Source organism: Thalassophryne amazonica, chromosome 4, assembly GCF_902500255.1.
Source record: "Thalassophryne amazonica chromosome 4, fThaAma1.1, whole genome shotgun sequence".
Taxonomy (NCBI): domain Eukaryota; kingdom Metazoa; phylum Chordata; class Actinopteri; order Batrachoidiformes; family Batrachoididae; genus Thalassophryne; species Thalassophryne amazonica.
Window position 1 is genome coordinate 33,938,662 of NC_047106.1, and position 16,005 is coordinate 33,954,666.

Below are 16,005 nucleotides of genomic sequence, written 5' to 3' on the forward strand. Positions count from 1 at the left end.
CCGGCCATGCAAGAACTGGGACATTTTCAGCTTCCAAGAATTGTGTACAGATCCTTGCAACATGGGGCCGTGCATTATCCTGCTGCAACATGAGGTGATGTTCTTGGATGTATGGCACAACAATGGGCCTCAGGATCTCATCACAGTATCTCTGTGCATTCAAAATGCCATCAATAAAATGCACCTGTGTTCTTCATCCATAACAGACGCCTGCCCATACCATAACCCCACCGCCACCATGGGCCACTCGATCCACAACATTGACATCAGAAAACCGCTCACCCACACAACGCCACACATGCTGTCTGCCATCTGCCCTGAACAGTGTGAACCGGGATTCATCCGTGAAGAGAACACCTCTCCAACGTGCCAAACGCCAGCGAATGTGAGCATTTGCCCACTCAAGTTGGTTACGACGACGAACTGGAGTCAGGTCGAGACCCCGATGAGGACGGCGAGCATGCAGATGAGCTTCCCTGAGACGGTTTCTGACAGTTTGTGCAGAAATTCTTTGGTTATGCAAACCGATTGTTTCAGCAGCTGTCCGAGTGGCTGGTCTCAGACGATCTTGGAGGTGAACATGCTGGATGTGGTGGTCCTGGGCTGGTGTGGTTACACGTGGTCTGCGGTTGTGAGGCTGGTTGGATGTACTGCCAAATTCTCTGAAACGCCTTTGGAGATGGCTTATGGTAGAGAAATGAACATTCAATACACGAGCAACACCTCTGGTTGACATTCCTGCTGTCAGCATGCCAATTGCACACTCCCTCAAATCTTGCAACATCTGTGGCATTGTGCTGTGTGATAAAACTGCACCTTTCAGAGTGGCCTTTTGTTGTGGGCAGTCTAAGGCACACCTGTGCACTAATCATGGTGTCTAATCAGCATCTTGATATGGCACACCTGTGAGGTGGGATGGATTATCTCAGCAAAGGAGAAGTGCTCACTATCAAAGATTTAGACTGGTTTGTGAACAATATTTGAGGGAAATGGTGATATTGTGTATGTGGAAAAAGTTTTAGATCTTTGAGTTTATCTCATACAAAATGGGAGCAAAACCAAAAGTGTTGCGTTTATATTTTTGTTGAGTGTGTATATATATATATATATATATATATACACACACACTGCTTTTTTTGAGTCAGGCTCAAAACTTCTCAATCACCCATCGTAGCCATGCCAACATGAATCTCTCACTAGTTATCTTCAAACAAGTAGTGAGTAATATTTATTTCGATACTTTTGAATTAAAATGATTTTCCTGCAGATTGTTCTAAATGAGTTGACAACCAAAAATTACAGAATTGTTTTGCAATCCACAGTTATGTTTCCCTAATTATCAAACCTGCCTCTGTGGTGGACTATGCGTTTTAAACCTTGGCCTTCACAGTTATCCTCCTTAAATGCAGTATCACATGATGCAGCAACATAAATAGATATTAAATATATTTTAAAAAGCAAGCATGAACTCACAAGAGCCAGCCACACTTACTAATTCAACCACTAACCAAGCAAAAAATGCCATAAACAGAAATAACACAATCATAATTCAGCAGACTCAACCAAGGTGCCGAACACATAGCACTGTTACATAGACACTGACATCAGACAACATTCACACCAGCAGCAGTAATCATGAGCAAGTCAACACATAAAAAATAAATATGTAACTTACCAAAGCTGCCGCTCACTTGGAGAAAGTCTGTCTTCCTTTACTTGTTAATAGAATTCGACAACACGGTCATTCAGTGCACAACTGCCCAGTAAATCCATCAACAAATCCATGTCTTCACCTCCATCAGCCACTGTGTATTACAAAAATGTAAAAAGTAAAAGTTTACCCAAAAACTAATAATGCTAATAAAGAGAGCTTAAATGAATTAGAAGATTAAATTAAAGGCTACATTATACAAACAATGAATGTTTGAGTTCAATGGAACAAATATTTAATTCGGTGAAAGCTGGAACACACCATTCAGCGACACAAAGCCAAGTTGAATGGTTTGTTCCAACTTTCACCGAATGAAATATTTGTTCTATTGAAAGAATGTAAAAACATTCATTATTTGTTTTAAATAACAGCTAAAACAGATGGTTGTCGTTTGAGATTTTATTAATTTATAAACAACAGAAAAGGGACTTACATTTTGGTGTTCAACTGTTTAACAGTCCAACACAAACTTTAAATGGTTTGGTTGTCCATTCGGCTGCTCCCATTTTTTGTGTTTGGGGTCGCCACAGCAGATACAACCAGATCCACATTGATATTTGGCACAGGTTTTATGCTGGATGCCCTTCCTGACGCAACTCCAGTGTTACCTGGAGAAACACACACAGCCGCTGGTGTTCCAAAGAGGTCTCCCATCCTAGGAGTCCAAAATTGGGATGTAGTCCATGATGCTGTGCAATGACTTCATGTACTTCCAAAAAAAAAAAAAAAAAAAAATACGACTGTCTGTAGCTCCTCAGTCCAGTGAAAAATCACATCAGCTTTTCAGCTTTTCATCCTAACAGCTCTTCATGCCCCCAGATGGCTTACAGCAGAGTGGATTTGTTTTTTGTGTGTGTGTGTTAGAAGAATTAGCACCGTCAATTAGCTCCTTCAAATTGTCATCTGTCAGCAAAACAAACTCCGCATGTTTAGCTAAACGCTGCCCCCACTAGTGGGCAGGGTTTGCAGCGTGCAATGGTACAAAATGTATGGAACCAAATTACACGCTAAATGGAACCAAACTGCATGCTAAATGCAACGCAATACAAATGGAAGGAATAATCCATGTCACGTGACATACAAAGCACCAATGAAATGACAAAGATCCACTCAGCCATTTTATAATATGTGTTAGCCTCAAGCCAGTTAACATTTTTACACTAACTTTATGAAACAATACTGGTTCTATGATCCACACACACTAATGATGATGTAGCAGTGAGCCAGCTAGAAGCCCAGACAGCAAATGGATCTGGGCCAGATGTAGTCCAACATCTGGTACCATTCCTGAAAACAGATCCGGTCCAGACAATTTTTGCACCCTTGCCCAGATAAAATGGACTGCATTTATATAGCGCTTTTCCATCTGCATCAGACGCTCAAAGTGCTTTACAATTATGCCTCACATTCACCCCGATGTCAGGGTGCTGCCATACAAGGCGCTCACTACACACCGGGAGCAAGAGGGGATTAAAGGCCTTGCCCAAGGGGCCTTAGTGATTTTCCAGTCAGGCGGGGATTTGAACACATGATCTTCTGGACTCAAGCCCAACACCTTCACCACTAGACCATCACCTCCCCTAAGATCCTGCACAGCTCCACTTTACAGATCTGAACCGGATCCGCAAAAGACCAACCATTTACAGCCCATATCTGACACAAATCTGGGACAGATGTGGTCCACATCATGGCACCGTGGCAGGAACATCGGGTTAGCATAACGATAAGCAACTTAATCTGCACTGAGCAGAAACTATCCATTATATATATATATATATATATATATATATAAACTCAGGGCTGTGAAAACTCAGTGAATCTGTGGGATGTGCAGATTTCATCATGGGGTGGGAGGTGTTAGTGTGTACTCTGTAATCGTGATTGTCACTGAGGTTTTTTAAAGGTTTATGCAAAGCATTTGTTTTTCTTTATGACAAGTTTTACGGGGGTAAGTTCTGTGGATTTGAGGAAACTGATTTGTATCTGTAACACACAGATCAATGTCCACGGACTTATAAAACTTACTCTGGTTCAGATCTGGTCTGGATCTGTTCCAGAACTGTAAAGTGGAGCCATGCCGCATCTGGGTCAGGGTGCAAAAACTGTCTGGACTGGATCTGTTTTCAGCATTGGTACCGGATGTTGGACTACATCCGGTCAGGTTCAGGTTTAGGTTCAGGTTCCTTTATTCATACCCGTAGGTAAATTAGGTTTGCAGTTCAGAAGAGAGGGGCATCCCCAAACCATGCACTCATACACTCAACAAAAATATAAACGCAACACTTTTAATTTTGCTCCCATTTTGTATGAGATGAACTCAAAGATCTAAAACTTTTTCGACATACACAATATCACCATTTCCCTCAAATACTGTTCACAAACCAGTCTAAATCTGTGATAGTGATCACTTCTCCTTTGCTGAGATAATCCATCCCACCTCACAGGTGTGCCATATCAAGATGCTGATTAGACACCATGATTAGTGCACAGGTGTGCCTTAGACTGCCCACAATAAAAGGCCACTCTGAAAGGTGCAGTTTTGTTTTATTGGGGGGGATACCAGTCAGTATCTGGTGTGACCACCATTTGCCTCATGCAGTGCAACACATCTACTTCGCATCATCCGTGAAGAGAACACCTCCAACGTGCAAAACGCCAGTGAATGTGAGCATTTGCCCACTCAAGTCGGTTACTACGACGAACTGGAGTCAGGTCGAGACCCCGATGAGGACGACGAGCATGCAGATGAGCTTCCCTGAGACGGTTTCTGACAGTTTGTGCTGAAATTCTTTGGTTATGCAAACCGATTGTTTCAGCAGCCGTCCGAGTAGCTGGTCTCAGACGATCTTGGAGGTGAACATGCTGGATGTGGAGGTCCTGGGCTGGTGTGGTTACACGTGGTCTGCGGTTGTGAGGCTGGTTGGATGTACTGCCAAATTCTCTGAAACGCCTTTGGAGACAGCTTATGGTAGAGACATGAACATTCAATACACGAGCAACAGCTCTGGTTGACATTCCTGCTGTCAGCATGCCAATTGCACGCTCCCTCAAATCTTGCGACATCTGTGGCATTGTGCTGTGTGATAAAACTGCACCTTTCAGAGTGGCCTTTTATTGTGGGCAGTCTAAGGCACACCTGTGCACTAATCATGGTGTCTAATCAGCATCTTGGTATGGCACACCTGTGCGGCTGGATGGATTATCTCAGCAAAGGAGAAGTGATCACTATCACAGATTTAGACTGGTTTGTGAACAGTATTTGAGGGAAATGGTGATATTGTGTATGTCGAAAAAGTTTTAGATCTTTGAGTTCATCTCATACAAAATGGGAGCAAAACCAAAAGTGTTGCGTTTATATTTTTGTTGAGTGTACATACAATACAACATGAATAAATAAACAGTAAAAACAAAGCAGGACTTAAAGTGTTCAGAGTCAGTTGTCAATGGTCCGGATCCATTTGCTGTCTGGGAGGCCACATTGTGTACAGAAGACCCCCTGTACAGCAAACTCGAAATCTGATTGGTTAAAGAATATGGCCGCACAGAACATCATTCCCATTCTGCTTTCACAGAGGAAGGAATCAGTTGAAATTCTGAATGCCACAGAGAAGACTGTTTTCACCCAGAGATAGCAGGAAGAAATCTGACTGATTGAAATAAGGCTTTCTTCTGGATGAGCTGACCTGGAAGCAGCACAGCTCAGGGAGAGAAGAAATGAAATGATTTCACTGTGATAAATAAATGTCAATAAAGAATACAAAGTGATTCCAACAATTTTTGAAAATACGTATCACATCAATGAAACTAGATTTAGAGTCTGACAATAACTAGGTCAGCACAGAAGGCCTTGCTGGCCCTGACAGCCCACCTCTGTTTCTACATCTCCTCAGGTGGGTGATGAGGGAGTGTCCGGTATTGATTGGACCAATGAGAATGACCGATTGCTGGTGTGTCAGATGTGCATTAAGCTGGCAGACGTCAGTGGACCATTGAAGTGTAAGGACCTCCACCTGCAGTGGACAGATGGGATCGTCAATGAGTTCTACGAACAAGTATGATCATAAACCTCTGCAGTCTAACAGAACCAAATGGTTTTTGCATGTTGTGAAGATTAAAATCCTGATATAGTAGGGCAGCATAGAAAAGCAATAGTGCATTCTGTGATAAAAGCATCAAATTTGGCACACATATTCTTAATTAACCAATGTTTATTTTCAGATATGGAGCCATCCTGGAGCTGACCTCTAATGAGCTACAGGGGTCAATAAATAATTACACCGAGGTCAAAATTAAAAAATGATCCAATCATGTGGAAAACTATACCACATTATTTTTTCTGATAATAACGATTCCAAAAAGGTATAGTTTGGACTGTCTATGACTGAATTCCATGGAGTTATGGATAAAAACAGCAAAAACGGTGACAGAGGTAAGTTTCAGTTTGTAAAGGGTCAAAAGTTAAAGTTACTTAAATTTGGGTAAAAAGTAACACAGATTATTGGTTGAACTAATAGGATTAATAAGTGGAATAGTTTTCACTGTGTTGAATGTTTGGTCTCCCAAGTAAAGGTCAAAAAAGGTTGACGTCCACTGGATTCTATGACATGTGACGTATGGTACTCCGTAACATGATAACTAAGTATGACAGATGGTGCAAACTATTCCTTTTTAGAACCCTATTAACTCAACCAATTATTTGCATCATATTTTTTTTCCCAAAATTGGAGCAAATTTAACTTTTGACCCCTGTACAAACTGAAATTGACCTTTGTCACCATTTTTGCTGTTTTTCCCCCATAACTCCAAAATATTCAGTCATAGATAGTCCAAACTATACCTTTTTGGAATCATTATGATCAGACAAATAATGTGGTATAGTTTTCAACATGACTGGAGCATTTTTAAATTTTGACTCCTGTGTAATTTTTTTATTGACCCCTGTAGCTCATTAGAGTTCAGCTCCAGGATGGGGTCATATCTGAAAATAAACAGTTAATTTAGAATATGTGTGCCAAATTCTATGCTTTTATCACGTTATGGAAATTTTAGCTAAGCTGCACCAGTAATATGTCATTGTTATTGTCTGCATATAGATACTGAAACAGAACAGAAAAATGACAGTTATAGTGTGCAATGCAAAGCTTCACTTTGGAATTTGAAATTGAAACCCAGCATAGTGTTTTTCTTGCCTGCCTCAATGGAGGACCAATTAACTCCCTTAAAAACACAATTCACTTTCAATTTACTCAAAAATTTTGCATCTATAGCTCTGGCACTCTGAGCTTGACCGTTTTAGAGTGACAATTTCTTTCCACTGAATAATACAGTGCAAGTGGATGCTGGTAGGGAGGTGAGACAGATTAAATACTGAGTATCATTATGAGTGTGGGGTGATGTTAGCAGCAGACAGTGATGTTGCAGAAGTGGTAGCGGTACAGCGTGAGATATGCGGTTGTGGCAACAGCCAGTCTGTGGACAATCCACGAAAAATAACCTTGCACTTATCGACAGTGTCAAAGTAACTTCCTTGTAACACTTCTCAGCACCATCAGGAGAACAAATTCTGCCCAAAATGGTTTCTCAGCCTTACCATTGATCTCGTATTGGTTCTCCACATGAGCACTTTGGACATCTCTGTCCTAAGGCGTTTCTCCATGTGTCTCCGTGTTTACCCCACTATTTTTGTGTCTGCCTCTAGCTCATGGTATGTCTTGGCTGGCTCCTTGTCTTTTGTCCTGTCTCTTTGTCTTTTGTCCCGTGGATTCCATGTTGGGGCCCATCTTGTGATACAGGAAGTTAGTTTTGCTGAGGGGGTAACTTCCAGTTACAGAGAATGTCTTCCTCCACTTCTTTCTGCTGTGCTGCCACAGTTCTTGGTTATTGTTGGTGTCAGTCCAATGAATGAGGGTCACCCCTTTGAGTCTGGTCTTCTTGAGGTTTCTTCCTTAAATCATCAGAGGGAGTTTTTCCCTTATCACTGTCACCTGTGTGCTTGCTCTAGGGGTTGGTAAGGTTAGACCTTACTTGTGTGAAGTGCCTTGAGGCAACTTTGTTGTGATTTGGTGCTATATAAATGAAGTAAATTAAATTGAAAAATTGAAAATGAATCTGGGGAATCCCTCTAAGAAAAGAATAAATAAAAGTCTGGGACTTCTTAATGGTGGTTAAGGTTGACTTCAATGTTTCTGCCCCTACAGTAGTACTGATTTCATATTTGTGCTGAAAAGCTGTATGTTGGCTGTGAGGATACATTATTTGATCCCCTGCTGTGACTTTACAGATGCTGAGTTTGGTGTCTGTGTTCTGCTTTGGATGTCAGCAGTGCTGTCAACATGTGTGAAGCGCTTCTTGTGCTCCAGTGTTTTCAGCATGATGGAGGTTGCATTGGGGGAGCTAATCTTGAAAGCTTTGCCCTTCCGTCTGTGGGTGTTATTATCCAGATGAGCCGTGTTGTCTGCAATGAAGCTGATCTACTTTTGCATCTGTTGTCGGTGAAGAGAGGAGAAAGCCAGGTTGCCTGCATTGTGAAGATTATCTGACTGTCTATGATGTTGATTGGATTCTATTTCTTGCTTGGGTCCTTTGGGATTCAATTGATTCCCTGTGAAAGGCCACAGCAAACCGTCATATATGTCTGTTGGACACACTTGAAATGCATCCTTGAGTTGACTAGTATGGAACAATTTGAAGGTCATTTTTTCGCAGGACCTCTAGATGCTTTTAGTGATGTACCTAATGTATGTGGATATGCACATTGAAATGTACCTATTTCAATGTTAGTATAAAAGAAAGAGCCACAGCAAAGAACACATATTAATAAAAAAGACAAAAAACAAAGTTATAGGAGTGCAAGCATAGGGCTCAAGAGGTGGAAGGCCATCTACAAGCTTTGGAAGCACATAATGGCAGAATCTACACAATAACCTGCAGAGATCCAAAGCTAAAGCAGAATAGTCAGTAGCAATGTCAGCGAGAAATAACTTGTCATTTTAGCAAAACTAAGCTGAACCAAAACAATACTTCCAATGCTTGAAGAATAAAGGTTGGACACTTGCACGCATTTAACCCCAGCACTTCCGTGCAATTCTTTGTGACAGTGCCACCCGCTGTGTTCGACTCGATGCTGCGATTGTGCCGCTGGACGCTGCGTATATAAAATAATTATTTCTTAGCGGATTAATCATTTTCTCTGAGTTTGGCTGATGAAAGCACCTTAATCGCTTCCGGAAACACAGAGGACTGTTTCATCTGCAGCTTTTCTCTCTCTCTCTCTCTCTCTCTCTCTCTCTCTCTCTCTCTCTCTCTCTCTCTCTCTCTCTCTCCTGCGCTTCATGGCGTGGAGAACGCATTTGGAATAGTCTAAAAGGTCATTATTTGTAATGTTTATATTGTAATGGTTTGGTAAAACAGTTGCATGTTCTTTCCTTCTTATGAGTGTCTGTAAAATTATGTTCATGATAGATTTATTTATTTATTTTATTTTTTTTATTTCCTTTATTTACCCAGGTAAAAAACTCATTGAGATTGATATCTCTTTTCCAAGAGTGACCTGGCCAAGACAGCAGCCAAAACATTGTTACAACGATGAGACAAGACAACAATCAAACACAATTTCACACAAGAGTAAAACAATTAAAACCATTAAGACCATTAAAAACCACAGTGAAATTCAGCATGTACTAGAAGCAGTCACAATGTCCAATAGTGTTAGTTTCACGTTCCTTCAAAAGAGATTTAAATTCACCCAAAGTCACAGGATCTGTTAATTTCAGATCCTTTTGGAGTTTGTTCCAAGAAGCGGGGGCAGCATATCTGAAAGCAGTTTTTCCCAGTTCAGTTCTCACCCGAGGAACTGACATCTGAAATGTTTGTTGGGAATGTAGGCCGTAAGATGGTTGATTTTTAAACATATATACACACAGATAAGCTGGCAGGAGCCCAAGAATACATTTATAGACAAATAAAAACCAGTGTGACAATCTACGAGCAGACAGAGATGGATACTCGGCTGTAGAATACAGTGTACAGTGGTGAACACAGTTTCCACAACCAGTGATAAAACGCAAAGCACTATTATACACACTGTCCAATTTCTTGAGGTGCTGTAAAGTTGCATTCATGTACAATAAATCTCCATAATCCAACAAAGGTAAAAAAGTTACAGAAATTAGACGTTTTCTTACAAGAACTGAAAAACAGGATTTGTTCCGAAAGAAGAAACCCAATTTCAACTTTAGTTTTCGAACTAGGCCCTCAATATGGGGTTTAAAAGACAAATCTTGGTCAATTAATAAGCCGAGGTACCTGTAAGTTGACACAATTTCTATCTCTGTGCCCTCGGTGCTTTTTATCTTGGGGAGATTTGCGGATAACCATTTAGCATTTGAAAAAAGCTGTTATGTGGGCCGCTGAAGAGGAGGTACTGCTGGCCCACTACCACCAGAGGGCGCCCTGCTTGGAGTGCGGGCTCCAAGCACGAGAGTGCGCCAGACCCAGAAGAAGTGACAGCTGTCATTCATTCCCTGCACCAGCTGTCACTCGTTCATCATCACCATCATAAAAGCCGGACTGCAACTCCACCTCCTCGCCGAGAAATCGACTACCGAGAGGTAATTTCTCTGCTGACTGACACATTGTGTAACCAACTGAACTTCTGTTGCAGCCGTTTTCCTGAAGTGTTGCCTTGTCTGGAGGATTGGCGTTTGGTGTGAGAGTGACGGCTTCACCTCGCACCCCATCCCAGATAAGTGGTAGATCAGGAGCTGCACGAGTGTGTGTGATTTGGAGGTGGAGGTGCTCCCTCCTAACTGTGTACAGACTGTAGACCACTGAGTGTACGGATTTACACTCATTCATCTTGTCTCTGCTTTTTGCCAGCAGTACCAGGGTCGACAGCCGAAGACAGAGGTCACCTGGGGATTCGGGACTTGGCGGCTCCGGTGTTCTTCAGACTGTTGGTGGTGGAGGCCGTGTGGGACGCGGCCTCTCTCTCGTCGGGGTCTTCTATCTTCGAGCCTGCCCACACGTCACCTGGTGTTAATTGACTTTGCAATTTCTGTGTATTTAGTTGTGTATTGTCACAACAGTAAATTGTTACCTTTTGGCTTACTCATTGTCCATTCATTTGCGCCCCCTGTTGTGGGTCCGTGCTACGACACCTTCCCAACAAAAGCATTATTTTTGATTTGTCTGCATTTAAAACCAGTTTAAGATTCATCAAATGAGACTGAATTATATTAAAAGCCGACTGTAAAACTGCAAACGCTTGTTCAACTGTGGCAGAAGAACAATAAATAACGGTATCATCTGCGTAAAAATGACAAGATGTATTGGATATATTACAGCAGAGATTATTAATATAAATAGAAAATAACAGTGGGCCTAGGAACCCCTTTTGTTATGGGAAGAAACGGAGAGGAAGACCCTGAGAAATGAACGGATTGCATCCTCCCTGATAAGTAATTACTAAACCAGCCCAGAGCTTCTTTAGAAAAGCCAATCACAGAGAGTCTGTTTAAGAGAATGGCATGATCAACGGTATCGAAGGCCTTTGACAGATCAATAAAAAGTGCAGGGCAATATTTTTTACTGTCAACAGCCTCAATTATGTCATTGAGAACTTTCACAGCAGCAGTCATTGTGCTGTGTCCTTTTCTAAAACCTGATTGATTATTAATTAAAATGTGATTTTCTTCTAGATACTGTTTAAGCTGGTCTGCAACAAACTTTTCAAGAATTTTAACTAAAACGCATAATTTTGAAATGGGCCTGTAGTTATTTAAAACTGATGAATCCCCTCCCTTTAAAAGAGGAAGAACATATGTAGTCTTCCACACAGCAGGAATGATACTGTTAGTCAGACTGAGATTGAACAGATGTGTGAGGGGCTCAGAAATAAAATCTGTGGATAATTTAAGAAAATGAAAATCCAGATTATCAGGACCTGCAGATTTAGCAGCATCTAATTGCTTTAGTGCTCTGTGAACCTCGACTTGTGTTAAAGGCCTCAAAACAAATGATTGGGAAACATTTTGTGATGGTGAAAGGGAGTAACTATTAGAGTGGTTTGAGTTTGGATACAAAGACTCAACTAGAGAGCCGGATGAAACAAAGTGATTATTAAAACAAGATAGAATTTCTGATTTATCAGTAATAAATTGTGAATTACTGACAATATGAGTTGGGAAATCATTAGTTTGGATTTTTCCAAAAGTTGATTTTATTGCTTTCCAGAATTTCCTTGGATCATTGAGGCTCTTTGTTGTTTGGGACAAGTAAAACTCAGATTTGGCCTTTTTAATTAAAGCGGTACACCGATTTCTGAGCTGTCGGAAACTGACCCAGTCTGTCTCTGACTTGTTTTTTCTTGCCCGGGCCCAGGCTTCATCCCTTTCTTTTAAAAGATTGGACAATTCAGTTGAAAACCAGGGGTTGAAGCGGCCCTTGACCCGAAATTTATGAAACGGTGCATGTCTATCAATAATTTCTGTAAAAGCATCATAAAACTATTTCCATGCCAGTTCTACCGAGTCAATAATAAAAATTCTGTTCCAATCAAAAGCCCATAGGTCATGGAAAAAGGCCTGTTCACTAAAATGTTTGAAATCACACTTTAAAATAATTTGGGGTTTTGTTTTGGGTAGTTTGGTTTCCCTGACTGTAGCAATACCACAATGGTCACTGATGTCATTGACAAAAATTCCAACCACGGAATACTTATCTGGGGCATTAGTTAAAAACAGGTCCAGTAAGGATGAATTAGAGGGCCGTTTGGGATTTAGCATCTCGTCATAATCGTTCAGAAGAGCTGCGCTGTGATGCGGTGCGCTGACGCAATCACGCGCACTCACACACAAAGTGTTTTTTATTTGTTCGTGCAATGTTCACGTGAAGATCACATAATTAATGTGTGGCAGAGATTTTGAACATTTCAAAATTTTCTTTGCACACTTGCATGAAGCTGTGCACATTTTACGAGTTTACTCTCTAGCACGGCAGATTGCGTACCACTGCGCGCATCAAATTCCTGCAAGTGTCACAGCTAGGGGCATCACTAGGGATTTTGGGCCCCATATTATTTTGTCAGTATTATAATTGTATTAGTGAGAGAGGTGATGACTAGGGGAGGTGATGGTCTAGCGATTAAGTGTTAGTCTTGAGACCAGAGGATCCTCGGTTGAAATCCTAGCCTGACTGGAAAATCACTAAGGGCCCTTGGGCATGGTCCTTAATCCCCTAGTTACTCCCGGTGTGTAGTGAGGGCCTTGTATGGCAGCACCCTGACAATGGGGTGAATGTGAGGCATTATTGTAAAGTGCTTTGAGCGTCTGATTCAGATGGAAAAGCGCCATATAAATGAAGTCCATTTACCATTTATTACAGGCCTCTCTGGGCCCCTGTCAATCATGGGTACCTAGAATCCTTCTCCTTATTCTCCCCTTTTCGCCACCCCTGGTCACAGCACCTTAAGTAGGTCAGATATATAGGTGTGAGGCCCATTGATGCCCGTGCTTGTTCCCAGATTTAGTAGCATAAAACGTATGACAGTCTGATTCTGCATGGATGGGGTACCAGTCTATCACAGGTTACTTTCCCCACTCAAGGCTGATACCCATTTCCAGCTGGGCAGACTGGGACAATGCAGATGAAGTGTTTTGAAGCATTAGCAAACACTTGGCAGTGAGATTGCAGCATTGCTGGCAGCATAGTCATCATGAGACAATAGCTGCTTGACAAACTGGATAACGAGCAGCCGCAGGGCAAAAATGTGGATATTTGTTCCATACAGTGTGCAGTGTGTCATGTGAGTGCAGTGGGGTAACCTAAGTTGGTTGGTCATTTACTTTCTTGATAAAGGATCCATGAGTAATGCTGCCAGCGTACAGAAATAGAACAGTCAATGCACTTACAACTCATGAATTTGTGAGAGAGCATTCTCGACCGATGCTTGGCAACAAATCCCTCTTAAATAACAATGTTCATGATTGGTGACTTCAGGGACTGCCAAGCGAGTCACAAAGATAAAATCTAATGAACCAAGGAAACGTGATTACCCACCAAGCAGTAATACACAACTACGGACTTCATGTCTTGACGACTATCAAACTTGCAATCAGCTGATATTTTGGATATACTCTGTTGGTTCAATGAACTGGAATTTTTAAATGTACTGAAGACTTTGGAGCACCACAACAAACAAAGCAGTAATCAGGGCCGTGTTGATTGCCGGGAAACCTCCTATCTCGGCTGATTAGCATTCTGCTGCCCCACGTTTCTGTTTAGATGTCATAATTGCTTTGTTTTGAAGCAAGGAGTGAGTGGAGAGAGAGTGTGGGCGTGTTTTGTACTTTTTTTTTACACAGAAGACGGCAGACCTAAATGTGTCATCCTTGACAGCTCTCATTCACAGTCACACAGAGGAAGATCACAGGGAGACTTCTGAGGCTTTCATAGCCGTGCATTTACATTAAGTTCTGCATTGCACCACATTAATACCCAACTCGCCGTGGACCTGCTGCTTATGATAAATCTCTCATTCCCTCTGTCTTTGTAGCTCACGCTCCCTTACCTCCCATGCATATACAAACACACGCACCTTACATTAACCTTGAGTGCAGCACAATTGCATCATCCCGGTTTCACGTTGCCATAGCAATGACACTTCTTCCCCTTACTGAGTCGTTGTGAAAGCCCCAACAAGAGAAACAATTCCAAACATGCACATCACAAAGCACTTTACAGCCTCCTGAAATGCTGCAGTATAAAATGGAGTTCAGCTGAGCCATACAGGTGGCTCTCTGGGATAGGAGCCGGACTACCAACATGCAGAACGGAGTTCGGAATTCCGCAGACCGGACGTCTGCGTGAGTGCTTCTGGCAACCTGTCCGTGTTCTTCCACAAGACACTTGAGCCGTATTGTCCCAGTTCACCCAAGTGTAAATGGGTACCACCCTGGTGCGTTTACACATCGGCAAGACGCGTTACAAATGTCATATTTGCGTCATTCTTGGCACATTCCTGACAATCTTAATGTGACGTAACGCATCTGAATAGGTTTCTTAATAGTGCGTTTTTGGCTGTCAAAAAAATCATCCATGAATGTCATGTACCACCCTCATTTCGCCACATGTTGTGGAGGTCGCAATTGAGCGTGTTGCTCCGTCTTGATTAGTGGTGATCTTTAATAGAGCGTGACAGCGTTCTTCTCTGACATGCGCACAATTAAACCCTGCTGCACCACATTCAGTTTCATTGCTGCAGGATGCTGAAGAAGGACAGTGACGCCAAGTTGGCTAAAAGTTTTGTCCCAATGCTCCTCAGCGTGCTCCTGCAGGTGTTCCACCTGCTACATGTGCTTGATGTTTGGGAAAACGAGTGAGACGAGAGCCGCATGGAGCCACACATGTGGATCTCTCCGTCTGCTCCTCCTCTCTGCGCCACTCCATGGCACAGAGCCCAACTAAGCATGTAGTCACAAAGTTCTTCTGCTGTGGATTAATCTAGATTTTGAGGAGCAAACTGGAGCGATCTGAATTGCTCAGCAACTGACGGTTGGATGAATATGGGTGTGTGTGAAGACAATTCACCTCATTCACAATGTGACAGAACTATTGTTACTGCATCAGCACGCATCAGCGCGGAACATTATTCTTGACCGTGCGTAATGGTTCCTGATAATTCTCCAGCAACACGTGCCATTAATTGGAACACGTAGTAACAGGTTGCAGCAGTTCCTGAGGACACCTGACACCTCTGCCCCGAATCATCACATTCGCAATCAGCGGGCAAGAATGTGTACTTCGTGGTATTCGTGACTTTCCGTCATTATGTGTAAATGCAGCTGAGCTGGGTAAATAATGTGCATTGGATCCCATCCCATCCAGGGGGAGTCGTAGAATCTCGTGCACTGATTTGATGAGCCCAAGGACCTGTATAGGACTTACTTCTACTGGCTGAAACAAGCCCATTCAGGCTGGAAATAATTCAAAACCATCCTGTGTACAAAACTGGCATTTCAAGATTTTTTTTTTTCTTTTTGTAGGTAGGAGTAGGATCCAACTTATTACTCGAAAAGCTTTCTCTCTTTTCCTCAAATTTGGCCTCAGGGCAAGTACTTAACTTTCAAAAATGTTGAGCTTGGCATATTACTATAGTAAAAGTAAGTCACTTCAGCTGCTCCCTTGTTTTGCACTCAGGGTCACCACAGCAAATCCAAGGTGGATCTGCATGTTGATTTGACACAGGTTTTACGCCAGATGCCCTTCCTGACACAACTCCACATTACATGGAGAAA

At 42.1% G+C, this 16,005-nt stretch overlaps 1 protein-coding gene and 1 long non-coding RNA gene across 2 annotated transcripts in view; one reads left to right on the forward strand and one right to left on the reverse strand.

Moving 5' to 3' along the window:
* LOC117509633 overlaps positions 1-5,700 on the reverse strand; it is an 81,993-nt gene extending 76,293 nt beyond the window's left edge. The window contains exons 1-2 of the long non-coding RNA XR_004560457.1: positions 5,580-5,700; positions 1,676-1,805 (exon numbers count right to left, since the gene is read on the reverse strand). This is a non-coding gene — a long non-coding RNA (uncharacterized LOC117509633). The remainder of the gene's footprint in view (positions 1-1,675; positions 1,806-5,579) is intronic.
* The window catches only part of LOC117509631 (cGMP-inhibited 3',5'-cyclic phosphodiesterase A-like), a 147,939-nt gene that overhangs the window by 121,921 nt on the left and 10,013 nt on the right, over positions 1-16,005 (forward strand). The window contains exon 13 of the mRNA XM_034169373.1: positions 5,602-5,763. Coding sequence (XP_034025264.1) covers positions 5,602-5,763 — 162 coding nt within the window. The remainder of the gene's footprint in view (positions 1-5,601; positions 5,764-16,005) is intronic.